This window comes from Mauremys reevesii, linkage group 2, assembly GCF_016161935.1.
Source record: "Mauremys reevesii isolate NIE-2019 linkage group 2, ASM1616193v1, whole genome shotgun sequence".
NCBI classification, from domain to species: domain Eukaryota; kingdom Metazoa; phylum Chordata; order Testudines; family Geoemydidae; genus Mauremys; species Mauremys reevesii.
In genome coordinates, this window is record NC_052624.1 from 38,753,214 (window position 1) to 38,767,671 (window position 14,458).

Below are 14,458 nucleotides of genomic sequence, written 5' to 3' on the forward strand. Positions count from 1 at the left end.
AGTCTCACAAAGGAGAAACCAAACCAGCTGGGCTTTCATAAGCTTTCTACAATTTTATAAATTAATGTTCACTGCTAACTGTTCAACCTTAGTTCCCTACTGTAAATTAAACCATGTCCTAAAGTTGTTGGTGTGCAATACTGTCACTTGCTACCTCTCTGGAGGAAAGCTGCTCTAAAGATGGATCATTTGTAAACACTGGTGGGAGCAAGTCTAGGAGGATTAGCATTTTAGTTGAAAATATTAGCAGGCTTTAAAATTTAACGCAGGGGAAGGAAGGGCTCTTATGCCTTGCCACACATCGGTGTGTAAAGTAGGGATGGGGAGAGGGTCCTGGGAGCTTCCATGTACAGTGGCTGCGCACAATCCCAGTTCTTGTATAAAAGGGGCTTAGCGTTCTGTGAGTTTCATGTCATCTGTCACACCAAACTTTGTGAAGATGGCGGAGCAGGGTCCCTCTTCCGACACAGCACCAGCGGGCAGGCTGGCCCCACACAAGGAGAAGTGCAAGCTGAACCTTCCAAAGGATATATCTAGCACCTGCTCTTCCCCTGTGCTCTGAGAGACACCCTGCCCATCTCAGACACCATGCCTCCAGGAATTCCTGCAGGGGCAGTATGCTGGCAATGCTTTACAGATGCTCAGAAAATGGTTTTCATTTGATTTGCTGCACTCTGTAAAGTTGCAAGAATTAAAAGGGGAGTTCCTCATGCTCACTCTAGCCCCTTTTAGACAGGTGAAAGCATTAGATTGGCATAAACAGGCTCTAAAATCCCTAGATCCAGCTGAGGTAGGATTCCTTCAGTATGAGAAATAAGGGAGACTCTCTCCCTAACACCCCATTGCAAACCATTATTTTTTGTTGACATTCTTCTACTTTTCAAAACAGAAAATTCCTAAAAAAAATGTATTTCATCTTGAAATTTTCATTTTGTTTTTCATAAAATTGAAAAAAGTCAAAATTTTGACATTTTATCTTCTCACTTTTTTTTTGCCTTTTTCACCAGTGAATGCAATAGAATGAATGATGTTTAGGATTTTGGAGGTTTTCACAACTTTCTTTTTTTCCACTCTAACTTTTCAACTTTAGAAAAGTTACACAGTGGCAAAAGGAAAAATGAAATATTGTAACTTTGTGACCCTATAATTTCCCAAAAGTGTAAAGAGTTTTGAAAAGTTAGGGATTGGGGGAGGGGTGAAACCCTCCCTTCTCCCACTAAAACCTGCACAATATTTATTGTTATTACAATGTTTTCTGTGTTCTGTGGCAAAAAGGGGGGGGGAACCTCAATATTTCAAAAATTAAGAAAAATATATATGTTGTGATCATTTTTGGAAGAAAAAAACAAAACCAAAAAAGTTCAGTTTCAAACCCTTCAAATTTCCAAAACTTCTCACAAAATTGTTTTTTCATTTTTCTACCAGCCTAACTCCTGACTGTCAACTCTGCTGATTTCTCTCTCACTGCCTGCTTCCTATATGTCCTCCTTGCCAGCTCATTCCTCTTCCTCCTGCTAATTGCTCTTGTACTCCCCTGCATAGCTGCAAGATTGAGCCCAGGTTGTGCAAGTTGATTGACTATGATGTGCTTAGTGCATACTGACGATGTGTCAAACACTGCATTGATCAACATACAAAACCCATCCACCTCAAATTATTTTCAATTAAAATGTTAGGGTATTTTTTATATGTGGTGTGGGACTGAACACCCCTCAGTTAACATTCAGCATGATTCACAATGTCTTGAGACATTTATACAGATAGTAATGGAACTCCCACCATGGAGATGTCAGTGTAAGGGGATTTCCTGGCTGGGGAAGAGATGACAGAAAGGCTCTATGCCAATCTGTGATGTGGGAGGTGTGCTAGGCTAACTCCCAAGGGAATGGATAGGGCTATTCTTGGCTGTCCACAGTCTCTAGGAGAGTAGCCCCAGTGTAAAAGTAGAATGGGCTGAGGTTGCTCTAAGCTAGACTGGAGACTGGCCAGCTCCCAGACATCAAGCAAAAGGAAAACTTTGTGTGTCCCGCCCTCTACCCCTCCAGCTAGCCCATCCCCATGCTCATACATTAATCTTAGCCAGAATAAAGAATCCGGCCCAATGATCACTTGCTCCACTACTGACATACAGCCAATTTTTCAACCACAGCAACTATAACAGCATTTAGCAGCACCACACAACACCTGAGGACATGAAGTGATCACAATTCATACCAAACAGCTACCTGACAATGGGCAGAGTCAAAGGACAGCTTAGTAAGGATAGGACTCCCAAGGTGGGACATGACAGGTTTCGTGTTTGCCTGCAGTGATCCTCCAAAATAAATGAATGATCCTGAAAAATAAAATAAATGAAATGTTAGAAACACTGTCCCACAATGGTGAACATTTATCTGAGAGAACTAGCCTTTCCTTAATGATCTCCTCATGCATGTTGAACATCTTCATTTATTCTAACAACTGGAGTAGCATTCTCTTCCATTAGTGCTTCATAGATCACGAGGGAAATTTTGGCTGCCCCTGTATGAGTCTGAAAGGATAGGGTGAGAGTGTAGGGCGCTCTCTCCCCTACTCCCAGCGGTCCCATGTGGGAAGTCCTAAGGGAGGGGGACATGTGGGAGAAGAAGAAACTAGTGACTCCAGCAGCACTCAACACTCTAAAGGGTATGTGACTGGGCGGTTTGGCAGGGCCGGCTCCAGACCCCAGCGCGCCAAGCGCGCACTTGGGGCGGCATCCCGCAGGAGGGCTGCAGGCGGCTCCGGCGGACCTCCCGCAAGCATGGCTGCGGAGGGTCCGCTGGTCCCGGGGCTCTGCTGGACCTCCTGCAGACGTGCATCCGCAGGCGTGCCTGCGGGAGGTCCACCGGAGCCGCGGGACCAGCGGACCCTCTGCAGGCATGTCTGCAGGAGGTCCACAGGAGCCGCGGGACCGACGACCACCAGAGTGCCCCCCGCGGCGTGCCGCCCTGCTTGGGGCGGTGCAAATCCTAGAGCCGCCCCTGCGGTTTGGAGTCAAGGCTAAGGATCTCCCCATCATTGTGCCTGAAAGTGCTCAGAGGCCACTGTTGAGGGTGCAACCACTGGACATCTACAAAGAAAGGTCAAATGCTGGGGTCCAGCACTTCTCCAGAGAGGTTCTTCTTGCATCTGCCTTTCTCAGACAGAAAACTTCAGACCTCTCTCTCTCTCTCTCTCTCTCTCTGTCAAGCACTACAGCTGCCCAGCTATCCCACTTCTCCACATCCCACTTCTGGAATGGGTCCAGTTCTCAGAGTGCAGGTAGGGTGCACCACTAGGATTGCTGAGAGCCTGGGAGATCAAAAAAAAAATACAGACCTCATCTGGGAGCTCCAAAAGACACACTTTAATTGGTTTTAAATAGTGATGTAAATAGTGTTTAGAATCAAAATTCAATGAAATTCAGATTAGGTACAGCATTCAGTTTATCCTTAACAAATTCCCACGGCAGCCTAGCAGTGTTTAGGCATGTTAACAATGTTGTGAACCAATGAAATAAGCTATATTTTCTCCTGGGGTCCACAGGCTTGACATTGTTGTCTGTGCTAGTGGGGATGAAAGCTTAATTAAAGATCTAATCTGAATTCTGGCAAACTAACTGCCTTTGGACTGGAACTAGAACAGATGTGCTCAAGACAAAGGTAGGAAAGGATAAACATCTTCAAGGGCCCCTGAAGCTGCACATTTTAGGAGCCATCAATGCTGCCTTCATTGAATACTGAAAAGTTGTTCATGAAAGTCTATGCAAAGTAACACCAAGGGCTCATTCTTGCCCACTGATATTACACTCATCGCCTTGTATCTTAGAAAATCAGTTACTGTGCTGGCACAATTATGCACAGTAGCCATTTCCCCAGTGATCCATGGGAATGGAGCAGAGGGCTTGATCCCCCCCTAAGTGACTAATGACATACACAATTATATACAGGTTTAGAGTTACCCCGGTTGGTACAGAGAGGTGCCAGGCGCACCTTCCTGAACAAACACAGCCTGCTACTCTCCACAGCATCAGGGAAGCCATCCTTACGGATAAGCAGGCAGTGTTTTCTCTGGTACTTCATGGGGGACAGCTTCAGTCTGTAAGTGAGGCTCCATAGTAGCCCTGCCAGCAGAGGTTGTGGAGGACACATCCTATCCTGAGCCAGCATTACTCACTGCTCTAGGTGTGCTGCTCCCCTCCCCCCGCAGAAGGAAATTGTGGCCATATCTCACATCTATAACTTCCTGCTGGCAGAATTATTGCAACCAGAGGGACCCTACCTCCTGCTAAATGCTGACAGGAGCTGGCATAAATCAGGAGTGAATCTACCCAGCTGAACTGAAGAAACATGGAGAACTACCAGCGAGATCCTCACCCCTCCCCACTCCAGCCCCTTTACACTGTTTAAAAGGGTCAGAGTAGTGTAAGGGGGCCCTAAAATCCTCATATCTAACCAGGGGCGGCTCCCCCATGCAGGCATGGTGATGGACAGCCATAAGGAGTGTCGGGATGGGGCTGAGGTTAGGAGGGATCTGTTAAGGTGGGGCCACAGCATGGCAGGAATTATGGGCATCTCTGCAACTCATAGGGTAGCCTGAGGAGGCTGTTTTAACTTAATCAGGCTCCCAAGACTGACCAGGTTATGCCTGGGACTCCTCCAGCCCCCCCCCGGATTAGGAGTGCACAAAGGTGGCTTCAAAACTCCTCAGCATCCTTTTCTTGGGCAGTAAGTTCTATGTTGTGCCTCTTAATTCAGCAGGGTTTGAATCGAGTGCAGGAAATAATGTGTGGGACCACGTACTGAAATGAAATAAAATGAAATATTGAAGAGCTGCTCATTAAGTGAGCTTGCCCATCTTTGTAACCAGAAAGAGGCATGGATCCTGTGGAAAGAACAGTATGGATCACGTAATTAAAGACTGTATCATAATGAATACACATAAGGGAGCCAAATTAAGGTGGCACAGGTGACCTAAATTCTGGCTTTTCCTAATTGTTGATTGCTTGACTTTTGCAATATTAATATGGTTTTAGTATTTTTTGTATGTAATATATGTCTAATATTTTTTAAAAACTCATTTCAATAGTAGTGGGAAAGCTTTATCCAAAATTGGTCTTGGAACACGCCCTAAAGGTGGTCAGGCTTTGAATTAGTCTATTCTCCTCTGGACAGTGCATAATAAATCCTATATTTTGATAATGCTGCAATCACAGAATGCTTGACACTGTAGGTTATCATGTAAGATGTTTTCAGTATTGCACAATGCTTTGTAAAAGCATTTTACTTTTGCAAAAGAATGCAAATGGGCCCTCTTTATTTAAATTCCTTTTCCTCAGCTGAACACACTGCACAACAGCAATGAGATAGCTGCTGACTGAGGTAGAGAACAATACAAAGGATATTGCACATGCTCTGCCTGTCCCAAGCAGAAGTGATCAGTGTGCCTGTACTGTAGAAAAAGAAAACTGTTTAAATTATTTACTGTGGATGCAGTCCTGGCTTCAGTGGAAAATTTACTTGAGAAATAACTAAAATAATAGGCTCTGTCTGTTATAACATGTCTGAATACTGGATATAATCGTGGTTAACTGTATACATGAAAGAAGTTGGCTGTCTCTGTCCAACGAGCAAGAGCTCAAGTAATCAAAACCAACATTACAGCCAGCATTAATTAGCACCTCACTGGCTGTCTCAAAGAAATTAATCATGGTATAGGCATAGAAACTAAACTCCAATGACTTCTCTGGGGACTTCTCAGGAAGAGCACAGCTGAGGAACATTAAGGGGACAGAGGGAATAAGCTTGTACGGATGCTATCCATGTTACATATATTGTGTAGTTTTTAGTCTCCAGTGCTGTCAGTGAGGCATCATTCATGAGCATTAAAATTCACTTTTAGAAGGGAAACTATGCAAGAGAGGCTCACCGTGTTCACTGTTGGTTGTATGATCTCTGTTAGGAAGTTTTGTGTCATTGGAAGTCTCTCCTTTTATTATATTCCACTTAGCATCTTCTGTGTTTAATGGCTTCCATCCACAAAAATCAGACTCAAAGTTACACGTAGTATAATTTGCTATTGTAAGCACAAGAATAAGGAAAATTATATATAACAGTTTTATGCTGGAATTGTCACTCTTATTCTCCTCAAGTGCAAACTAGTCTGCCCTATATTTAAAAAAAAAAGAACGAATGGTATGTTTATTGCAATCTGAATCACTTTTCTGGGGGGATGCGAGGGGGAATAACCAATGTTCTAAAAGTGTATGTAACATGCTAAACAAGTTTGTCCATCCTCAGTTGTGATACACGCAATTCTAAGAAGAAAAGCCTGTATTAATTAAGAAGTTCTTGATTTTAAAGGTGAAATCTTAATGGAGTTCTGTCAACAGGTGATTCATTTGCAAGTAGTTACAAATACTTCCTGAAATCACTAAAAAGGAAAACTTTTTACAGGAGAAAGCTCATTAAGAATGTATGGTAAAATGTTCATGGGCCTAAATGATTTAGATTCATTGAAAGTCAATGGAACTTAAGGCCTAAGTGCTTAAGTCACTTTTGAAAATGGGACTTAGGCTCCTTAATCACTTAGACACCAGAAAATTTTACCCAAAACATACAAGGCAATTAAACTGCAATCAAGTTGTCCAAATGGCTTCAGATTAGACCAACACTGGCTGTATAACAACATTGCACTCTCTCAATTTTCTACTTAACTTAAAGAAGGCACTATCTCTGGAATTATAGCCAAATTAAATAATTTATTAGTATAATACATTATCAAAGTTTTCTTCTCAAGCACAGAACAACAACCTGGAAATGTATTATACCTTTCTAAATCCTTTAGGGCATTTATCACAGTTGTGGAAAGTACTGTAGGGATTGCAGGGCTGCCCAGAGGGGTGGGCAAGTGGGGCAATTTGCCCCAGGTCCCGCAGGGGACCCGATGAGAGTTTTTCGGGGCCCCTGGAGTGGGGTCAGTCACTCGCTCTGGGGGCCCCGGAAAACTCTCACGGGGCCCGGGCCCCCGGAGCTTCTTCCGCTCCCGGTCTTCTCCGGCGGGGGGTCCTTCCGCTCCGGGACCCTCCGCCGAAGTGCCCTGAAGACCCGCGGTGGGGGCCCCCCGCTGCCGAATTACCGCTGAAGATTTCGGTGGTGGGTCCCGCTTCGACGGTAATTTGGCGGCGGGAGGCCCCCGCCGCGGGTCTTCAGGGCACTTCGGCCGCGGGTCCCGGAGTGGAAGGACCCCCCGCCGGCGAAGACCCCAGGCCCCCGGAATCCTCTGAGTGGCCCTGAGGGATTGTACACGGCTGTGACAAAGATCCAAAAGCATTTATTACATCATGCAACTATCATTCCAGATTACATTTAGTGCTCTGCTTTTCACAGTTTGCAAACATAAAATAGAGTTCTGCTCTGCTCACATGACTCAGCAATAAGATTCCTCACACTAGGCAGACAAAGGCTCTCCCAACTACTGATAAGTCCTATGCTAAGAAACAAAACACTTAAATCAGCACCACTGAATTAGATCTACAATGCACATTTAATTTTAATCTAATACACTGGTCCCCATTTGCTATAGTATATTAGTTAAAGATGGTCCTTATATTATTAAATTTATCTAATTAAGAAATGCTTAGGCTTTTGACAAGGTATCTTGTTAATTAGACTTCAATTGCTAATACACTAAAGCAGAGTATGCAAATTGCTATCCAGTTTAAGCTATCTTGCTGTGTACTAATTAAATACCCAGATCCCTAGGCATTATGCTTACTTAGGCAGTCATTTGATGTGGGCAGTATGAAAAAAAAAGAAGAATGCATTTAGATTTGCTTTACTTAAACAAATATCTATTTCCTCTGCCCCCTCCCACCCGCCTCCTCCAAATCCTGGCAAAGATCTTCTGCATGAGAAACTGTAGACTTGTCTACACAGTCAGCTAGTATACAGCAAGCCAGAGTTTAAATCTATAGCATACTAGTTTGCCACACAATAATTGGCCATGTGGACCCTGCAACAACACACTAAGAGTACTAACAGCAGCAGCTCAAGTACACTACACAAGTTGAATGTGGTAACAGGGTCCACATGATAACTTAGTGAACAGCAGGCTAGTGCACTGTACATTCACACCCTGACTTGCCATGCACTAATGTCCATGTGGACAAGCTCACAGTGCATGGGCTACACGGTACTAATCAAAAAGACTTTCCATAGTAAGTGACTGTGCAAGGATATTACTATTTGTATAGCATTATCCAAGTGTTAGAATCTTTATACATTAGCCAGAAGTCTCCTCTTGTAAGGGACAGACCTGTCCAAACCTAAAATCCCTGTTTAATTACATAAGTGGTGTTAGATGTTCGGCTGTGTGTGTGTGTGTGTTTTGTGTGCTGCCCTAGCTCTGCTCAGATAGTTGGCACAGCAGACCTCAATCGAACTACCCAATGATCACAAGACTTAATTAGCAAAGGTGCCTGGCCAGGTTTATTGTCAACAAAGCATGGTAATAGCACCCGGCAGACTCTACAAGGATACTACGACATGTGTGTCCATGACAATGGATGCAGCTCAGTCAATGGCAGGACTTTCCTAGGCTGGACAAAGGGTTAAGGTGAGATATTCCAACATTTATAGACAAACAATCTAGGATCAACAGCTTACGTATTACCTTACGCGTTTTATGACATTATTGTTACCTCCCCTTGTACTTTCCTCCTGATGTTACAGACAAAACATTCCTATTCACCACCTGTCTTTGTACTTTCACTCCTAAGATTTTAGGCAAAATATTACTATTCATCACTTTTGTCAAATCATTTTGTCTTGTGCTAGGTTGGGGTGTTCTTGTGCTGGCCTGGTGGAATACTGGTGTTTACTTATTCAGTGTGTTTTTGTAATGCTAGCAATACTGGTGCCAAGTTTGTGTACTGGACACTGGCTTGCAGGCAAGCATCTGCTTTTGACATGGCCTGACTGTTGCTCATAGCATAACTTTTGCTGACTTTAGTTCAGGCCCCAGGCACCAGGCCCATGCTTCAAGCTTTCTTTCTTTCTACTACAATAGGCTGTCTTCACTGCTTGGATTTTAAATCTGGATATAGATTTCCCTTTTTTAAGAGTCTATATGGAATCAAGACAGTGCTAATGCTGACTAAATATTTTACAGAATGACAGAAAAACCACCTCAGGTAGAATTCCAGAAGGTTCTATCTTAACTCCATTTTTATTTAATGTGTGCTTAGGTCCAGAGGTGAAAGTAAGCCGGTACGGGACGATACGGTGTACCAGTAAGAAAGTGGCTGTCAGTACATGCCGGTACACAGCCAACATTAAGGCGCTGCCAAGGCTTTAAGCCCTGTATCGGCAGAGCCACTGACAGCGGGGGGAAAATATTCCCTTGAACATTTGTATAATAACTAGAGAAGAACTGGATAGAAAACTGATAATAATAGTACCTTGTTTATATAGCAGCTTTCATCCAGAAGGTTTGGATGATTTACAAGATTGTGTAAAATTTTTTATAACTGATCACACCATCTTTCTTTCCACTTGTTTCTACACCTATCTATCTACTCCTATCTATCTAGGCCCCAGCAGCAAGATTCAGATCCAGATAATGAATCCTAAATAGTTTGGAGGGGCACAGAGATTTGTATGATGTTTGTGTTTCAGACTTATCTCCAATTATTTATATATCTCTTAGGTATATATATATTTTTTAAATCTGGGTTTAGATTTTGCTCTAATTTCATCTAAAATTTGAATTTTTCTCTAATTTCATCGGTCTCTGACTGAATGACAGCATGTTATCCTTCTATACCACAGTGCTTTTTGGCATCCTCTCTTTATAAAGAACAACTTAATTCACTTACAACAGGGGTAGGCAACCTATGGCACACGTGCCAAAGGCGGCACGCGAGCTGATTTTCAGTGGCACTCACACTGCCTGGGTCCTGGCCACCGGTCCAGGGGGCTCTGCATTTTAATTTAATTTTAAATGAAGCTTCTTAAGCATTTTAAAAACCTTATTTACTTTACATACAACAGTAGTTTAGTTATATATCATAGACTTATAGAAAGAGACCTTCTAAAAATGTTAAAATGTATTACTGGCACACGAAACCTTAAATTAGAATGAATAAATGAAGACTCGGCACACCACTTCTGAAAGGTTGCCGACCCCTGACTTACAACAAGATGTTGGATCTTCATCACTTCCATCAGAACAGTCCAGCTGGTAATCACAGGCTGATCCACTGGCAACACCCTGGCTATTGGCACAGGTGATCTCCTCTGGGGAGCAGAGCTCCGGTGATTCTGTTGCCCAGTCTGAGAACTGGAGGTTATCCAGACAGATAAACCCTGTCCTGCTCTGAATAGTTCCTTCAAACACAAGCTGTGAGAATTGTTATTGGTTAAAATATATGAACTGACAAAAGAAAACAGGGATTTTTCTTTCACAAAATGTAAAGGATTTATTATAGATGGTACAGGTAGCTGCTCTTTATAAGACTCTTATATTATAGCTACTTATATCTTTGCCAAACAAACTGTTTAGGCTGAAATTTCCCATGCTGGGTGTCTGCTTCACAATGAATTTTATTTTAACGGTTCAGCTGCTTCCAAGAGTGTGGCTAGAGAAAAATGTATTGCCCGTGTTAATTGTTTTTTTATTTTTACAACTGTTTCATTAATAAGATGCAGCTCCTCCATGCCTCAGAGCTACCAGTTACCCCACAGGTAGAGGACTATGCTGAAAAAATTGTATGTTATCGTGAAATTAAAGACGATCATAATGCACATAGGCACTGACTTCCTCTCTACGCAGGGAGTGCTCAAACCCTGTTCCACCCCAGGCTCTGCCCCCACTCAACTCCTCCTCCTAATCCCCACCCCATCCCACCCCACCTCTTCCCACCCTCTCCCCCGAGCACACCCCATCCCCGCTCCTGCCCCTCCCTCACAGTGCCTCCTGCATGCCGCAGAACAGCTCAGCAGGGCTGCCAGTGGGTGGGAGGCGCTGGGGGGAGCTTGGCTGCCGGTGTATGCTAAGCACACACTAATTTTGTTACGTGGGTGCTCCAGCCCAGGAGCACCCACAGAGTTGGCACCTATGATAATGCGTATGCACAAGGGGCGCAAAATAAGGTTGTACAGGCAACCTTAATTCTGGCATTTCCTAACTTTTGAGTACAAATTCAATGTGGGGGTTTTGTTTGTTGTTTTTTATGTAATAACCCATAGGACATAAGCCTTGTTCTTTATTCAGCTTAATTCAGCTTTGTTTTCTTTACAGTTTCCTTGGCACATAATCTATGCAATGTAAAGGGTTTGTTGTAGTTTGCTCATGAAATTCTAGTACACCTAAAGACTAGGGAAACTGATTGTTTAGATACTTTTCAGTAACCAAATATTCTCTCTTTTCCCAGAAGTCTTTTTTTTTAATTGATGGGGTTTGCAAATACCTTACTTACTGTATAAAATACCAGAACAAATACAATATTACTCAAACAAAATTAGAAGAGAGACCTAATAATTCACTGAAGATTTTAAGAACTAAATACTGGAAAAATTTGCATTCTTCTTTGAACCAAAAGAATCAAATGGGGCTATCTCCTCCCACTGACACTGGTGTTCATCAGGAGTAACTCCACAGAAATTACTGGAGTTCCACTAGTGTTAAATGGTGTAAGAAGTTAGAGAAGAATCAGGGCCAAGCTGACTACTGTATGGGGATACATCTTTTACACATTTGTATTTAAAGCTACTGGCTGCAGGAAGTGCTTTGTTAGATTGTTTTCTGTGGAACTATAACCAGAGCCTAAGTTGCACCCAGTCAGTTAAAATCAGAGAGCCATTGAGAATAAACATGATTTAGTAAGTTATCTTAGTTTCCAAGAAGCTTTAAAAACAATAACAAAAATTATGCATTTTCAGAAGACAAGTGCTTGCCTTTTTCACTCATACCTTTAATTTTTTCAGACTTGCTGGCACCTGCACATCTGCTCTGACCCACTCATTGTTAGTTGATGTGTTGGTTTCCCACAGTACTTGTTCCTCCTGTCATATGTAGAATAAGAAGTTACAAAGAAAAGTTTATCTCCCTATGAGTTATCTGGACTTTTTTTCTCCTTGCTCTTTTCATACCACAACCAGAACTTCCTGTCTGCCCTGTCACTTTCCATGAGGAAACATGACTGCATGTTTTTATTTGTAATCTTTACATTACTCTTCCAGCCTGGACTCCAAGGGAGAGATGGGAGTAAGAGGCATTTAGAGTTGGCAGAGATAACCATATCTTTTCCCTGAACTATTTCCTTCTGAACTCCAGTTATACAAATAAAAATTAAAAAAATCATTTTTGACATCTCTCTACAGGTGCACTCATATACACAGCTGTGGTGACTGCACTTATCCTCCCACCCCCACCCCACTGCTACTTTCATTTCAGTGAGTAATATGGAACAAATACTTGTTTCCCCCCAGGATGACTAAGGGACCATTTTTCACTATGCCTGCAGGGGAGTTTTTTGTAAATGTTATTGAACATTTGAAGATACTTCAGTGCATGTGGGTGAGGACATGCCTTCACATATAAACCTAATGGAAGGTTAAGAATTAAATTATCTTTTACTGCCTTCTCTCCACCTGCTTTGTAAACCATATAATAAAGCAAAATCACTCCAAAAATAAAATGTTCTTTTGGCTGTTTTTGTTCTTTCCTCACCAGGCCTCTTCTCTGTGATAGGTAAAAGCTATGAATCATTTAAAATATTTCTGAAAACCCTTTTTAAAAGTATTGCCTTTGATGAGCTGGTGTCTCAGTCTCTCAGACTGATATCCCGAAAAACAAAATTAACCTGCAAGAAAAAGCACTCTTTTGGGGTTCAGGCTATCACATCTGCACACAACACAATCAGTTACTGCTCAGTTCTTTTAATTTTCAAGAGGGAAAAGGCTTCAACCCCTTTGTCCTAGTTTTACTTCTAGAGGATACAACTTCTGCAGTGAAAGCACATGATTTGGAGGCAGGACTGACAGACTCTGCCACAAATTTCCTGTGTGAGCTTAAATAAGTCAGTTAGTCTCCAATTCCACAAAGACTTAGGAACTTAACTTTATGCACAGTGAGTAGTCCAACTGAAGGCAATGGGACACAATGCCTAAAGTTATGCATATTTGTAAATCTTTTCAGGAGTGGGGCTTTATTATCTACGTGTCTCAGTTTCCCAATCTGTAAATTGGGGTAATGGTGCTCATCTATTTTACGGAGTTGAGGATGATATTAATGATTCTAAATGCCTTAAAGTGGAAGGCAATCTACAAGTGGCAAGTACTATCACTGTATTATCTCTGAATGTATTGAGATAGGTGCTGTGCACATTGGAGGGAGCGGTTTAAACAATATTTTCTCTGTCCTTCTCTATGTGCAACGGACAGAAATGTAAGTTTCTCTACTTCATCCTGTGAACAGGTTTCCTGATCTGCAGGATAAGAGAATCGCAGTGTCCATTCAATCCTTGGCCTCTGCTGAGATGGCTAGCAAGGATGACGATAGCTTTAATGATGCATACACTTGTCCTCTAAGAACTGGACTGAGACCTCCTCATTTCACATCAGCCACCTAAGACACCCAAGAGTCATCAGATGGGATCAATTTGCTGTCTCTAAATATAGGCCATATTGAACCTGATTCAGAGATGAAAAGCTCTATTTTCTGTTGGCAAGCTAAGAGCTTTTGTAATTTCATCTTTCCTCTTTTCCAGTGATCCAGCCTTGGATAACACTCTGCACTCAGTTTTAGGGATTAAAAAAATGTAATTTAGTAAGAAATCATCTAATTGTCAGTTCCTTTTGAACATTGCCCTGCAGTTCAACAGCTTTGCTGGCTTTTACACGAGGAACCATTCAAATTTCCTGATGTTTCTGTGGCTCATTTTTTTTGTGGCAAATTTTGAACACTTGCTCTTTTTCATCAAGAGCTTAGGCTTTGTCTACACTAACACTTATGTCAGCAAAACTTTTGTCAATCAGGGTTGTGAAAAAACACACACACGCACCCCGACCGACATAAGTTTCACCAACAAAAGCGCTGGTGTGGATAGCACAATGTTGGCGGGAGCTACCGCCATTCGTTTCAGGGGGAGAGTTGATTATGTCGGTGAAAGAGAGCTTTCCCACTGGCATAGAGCGGCTACACAGGAGGCCTTACAGTGCTGCAGCTGCGCTGCTGTAATGTCTGTAGTATAGATATAGCCTTAGTACATGTCTACACTACAAAATTAGTCGACTTCATGTAAGTTGACATCAAGCCTCCGATTTAAGAAAGTCGATCTTGCGTGTCCACACTACACTCATCGTGTTGGCAAAGTGCATCCTCACTAGCAGGGCTTGCATCTATGCACTAGCAAAGCTCTGTGGGTAGCTATCCCACAGTGCACATAGCCGAGTGGAAT

At 42.6% G+C, this 14,458-nt stretch overlaps 1 protein-coding gene across 1 annotated transcript in view; it reads right to left on the reverse strand.

The window, feature by feature from the left end:
- The window catches only part of MALRD1 (MAM and LDL receptor class A domain containing 1), a 476,497-nt gene that overhangs the window by 345,948 nt on the left and 116,091 nt on the right, over positions 1-14,458 (reverse strand). The window contains exons 9-12 of the mRNA XM_039526296.1: positions 11,970-12,062; positions 10,194-10,398; positions 5,926-6,072; positions 2,226-2,335 (exon numbers count right to left, since the gene is read on the reverse strand). Of these exons, the coding sequence (XP_039382230.1) occupies positions 2,226-2,335; positions 5,926-6,072; positions 10,194-10,398; positions 11,970-12,062 (555 nt within the window). The remainder of the gene's footprint in view (positions 1-2,225; positions 2,336-5,925; positions 6,073-10,193; positions 10,399-11,969; positions 12,063-14,458) is intronic.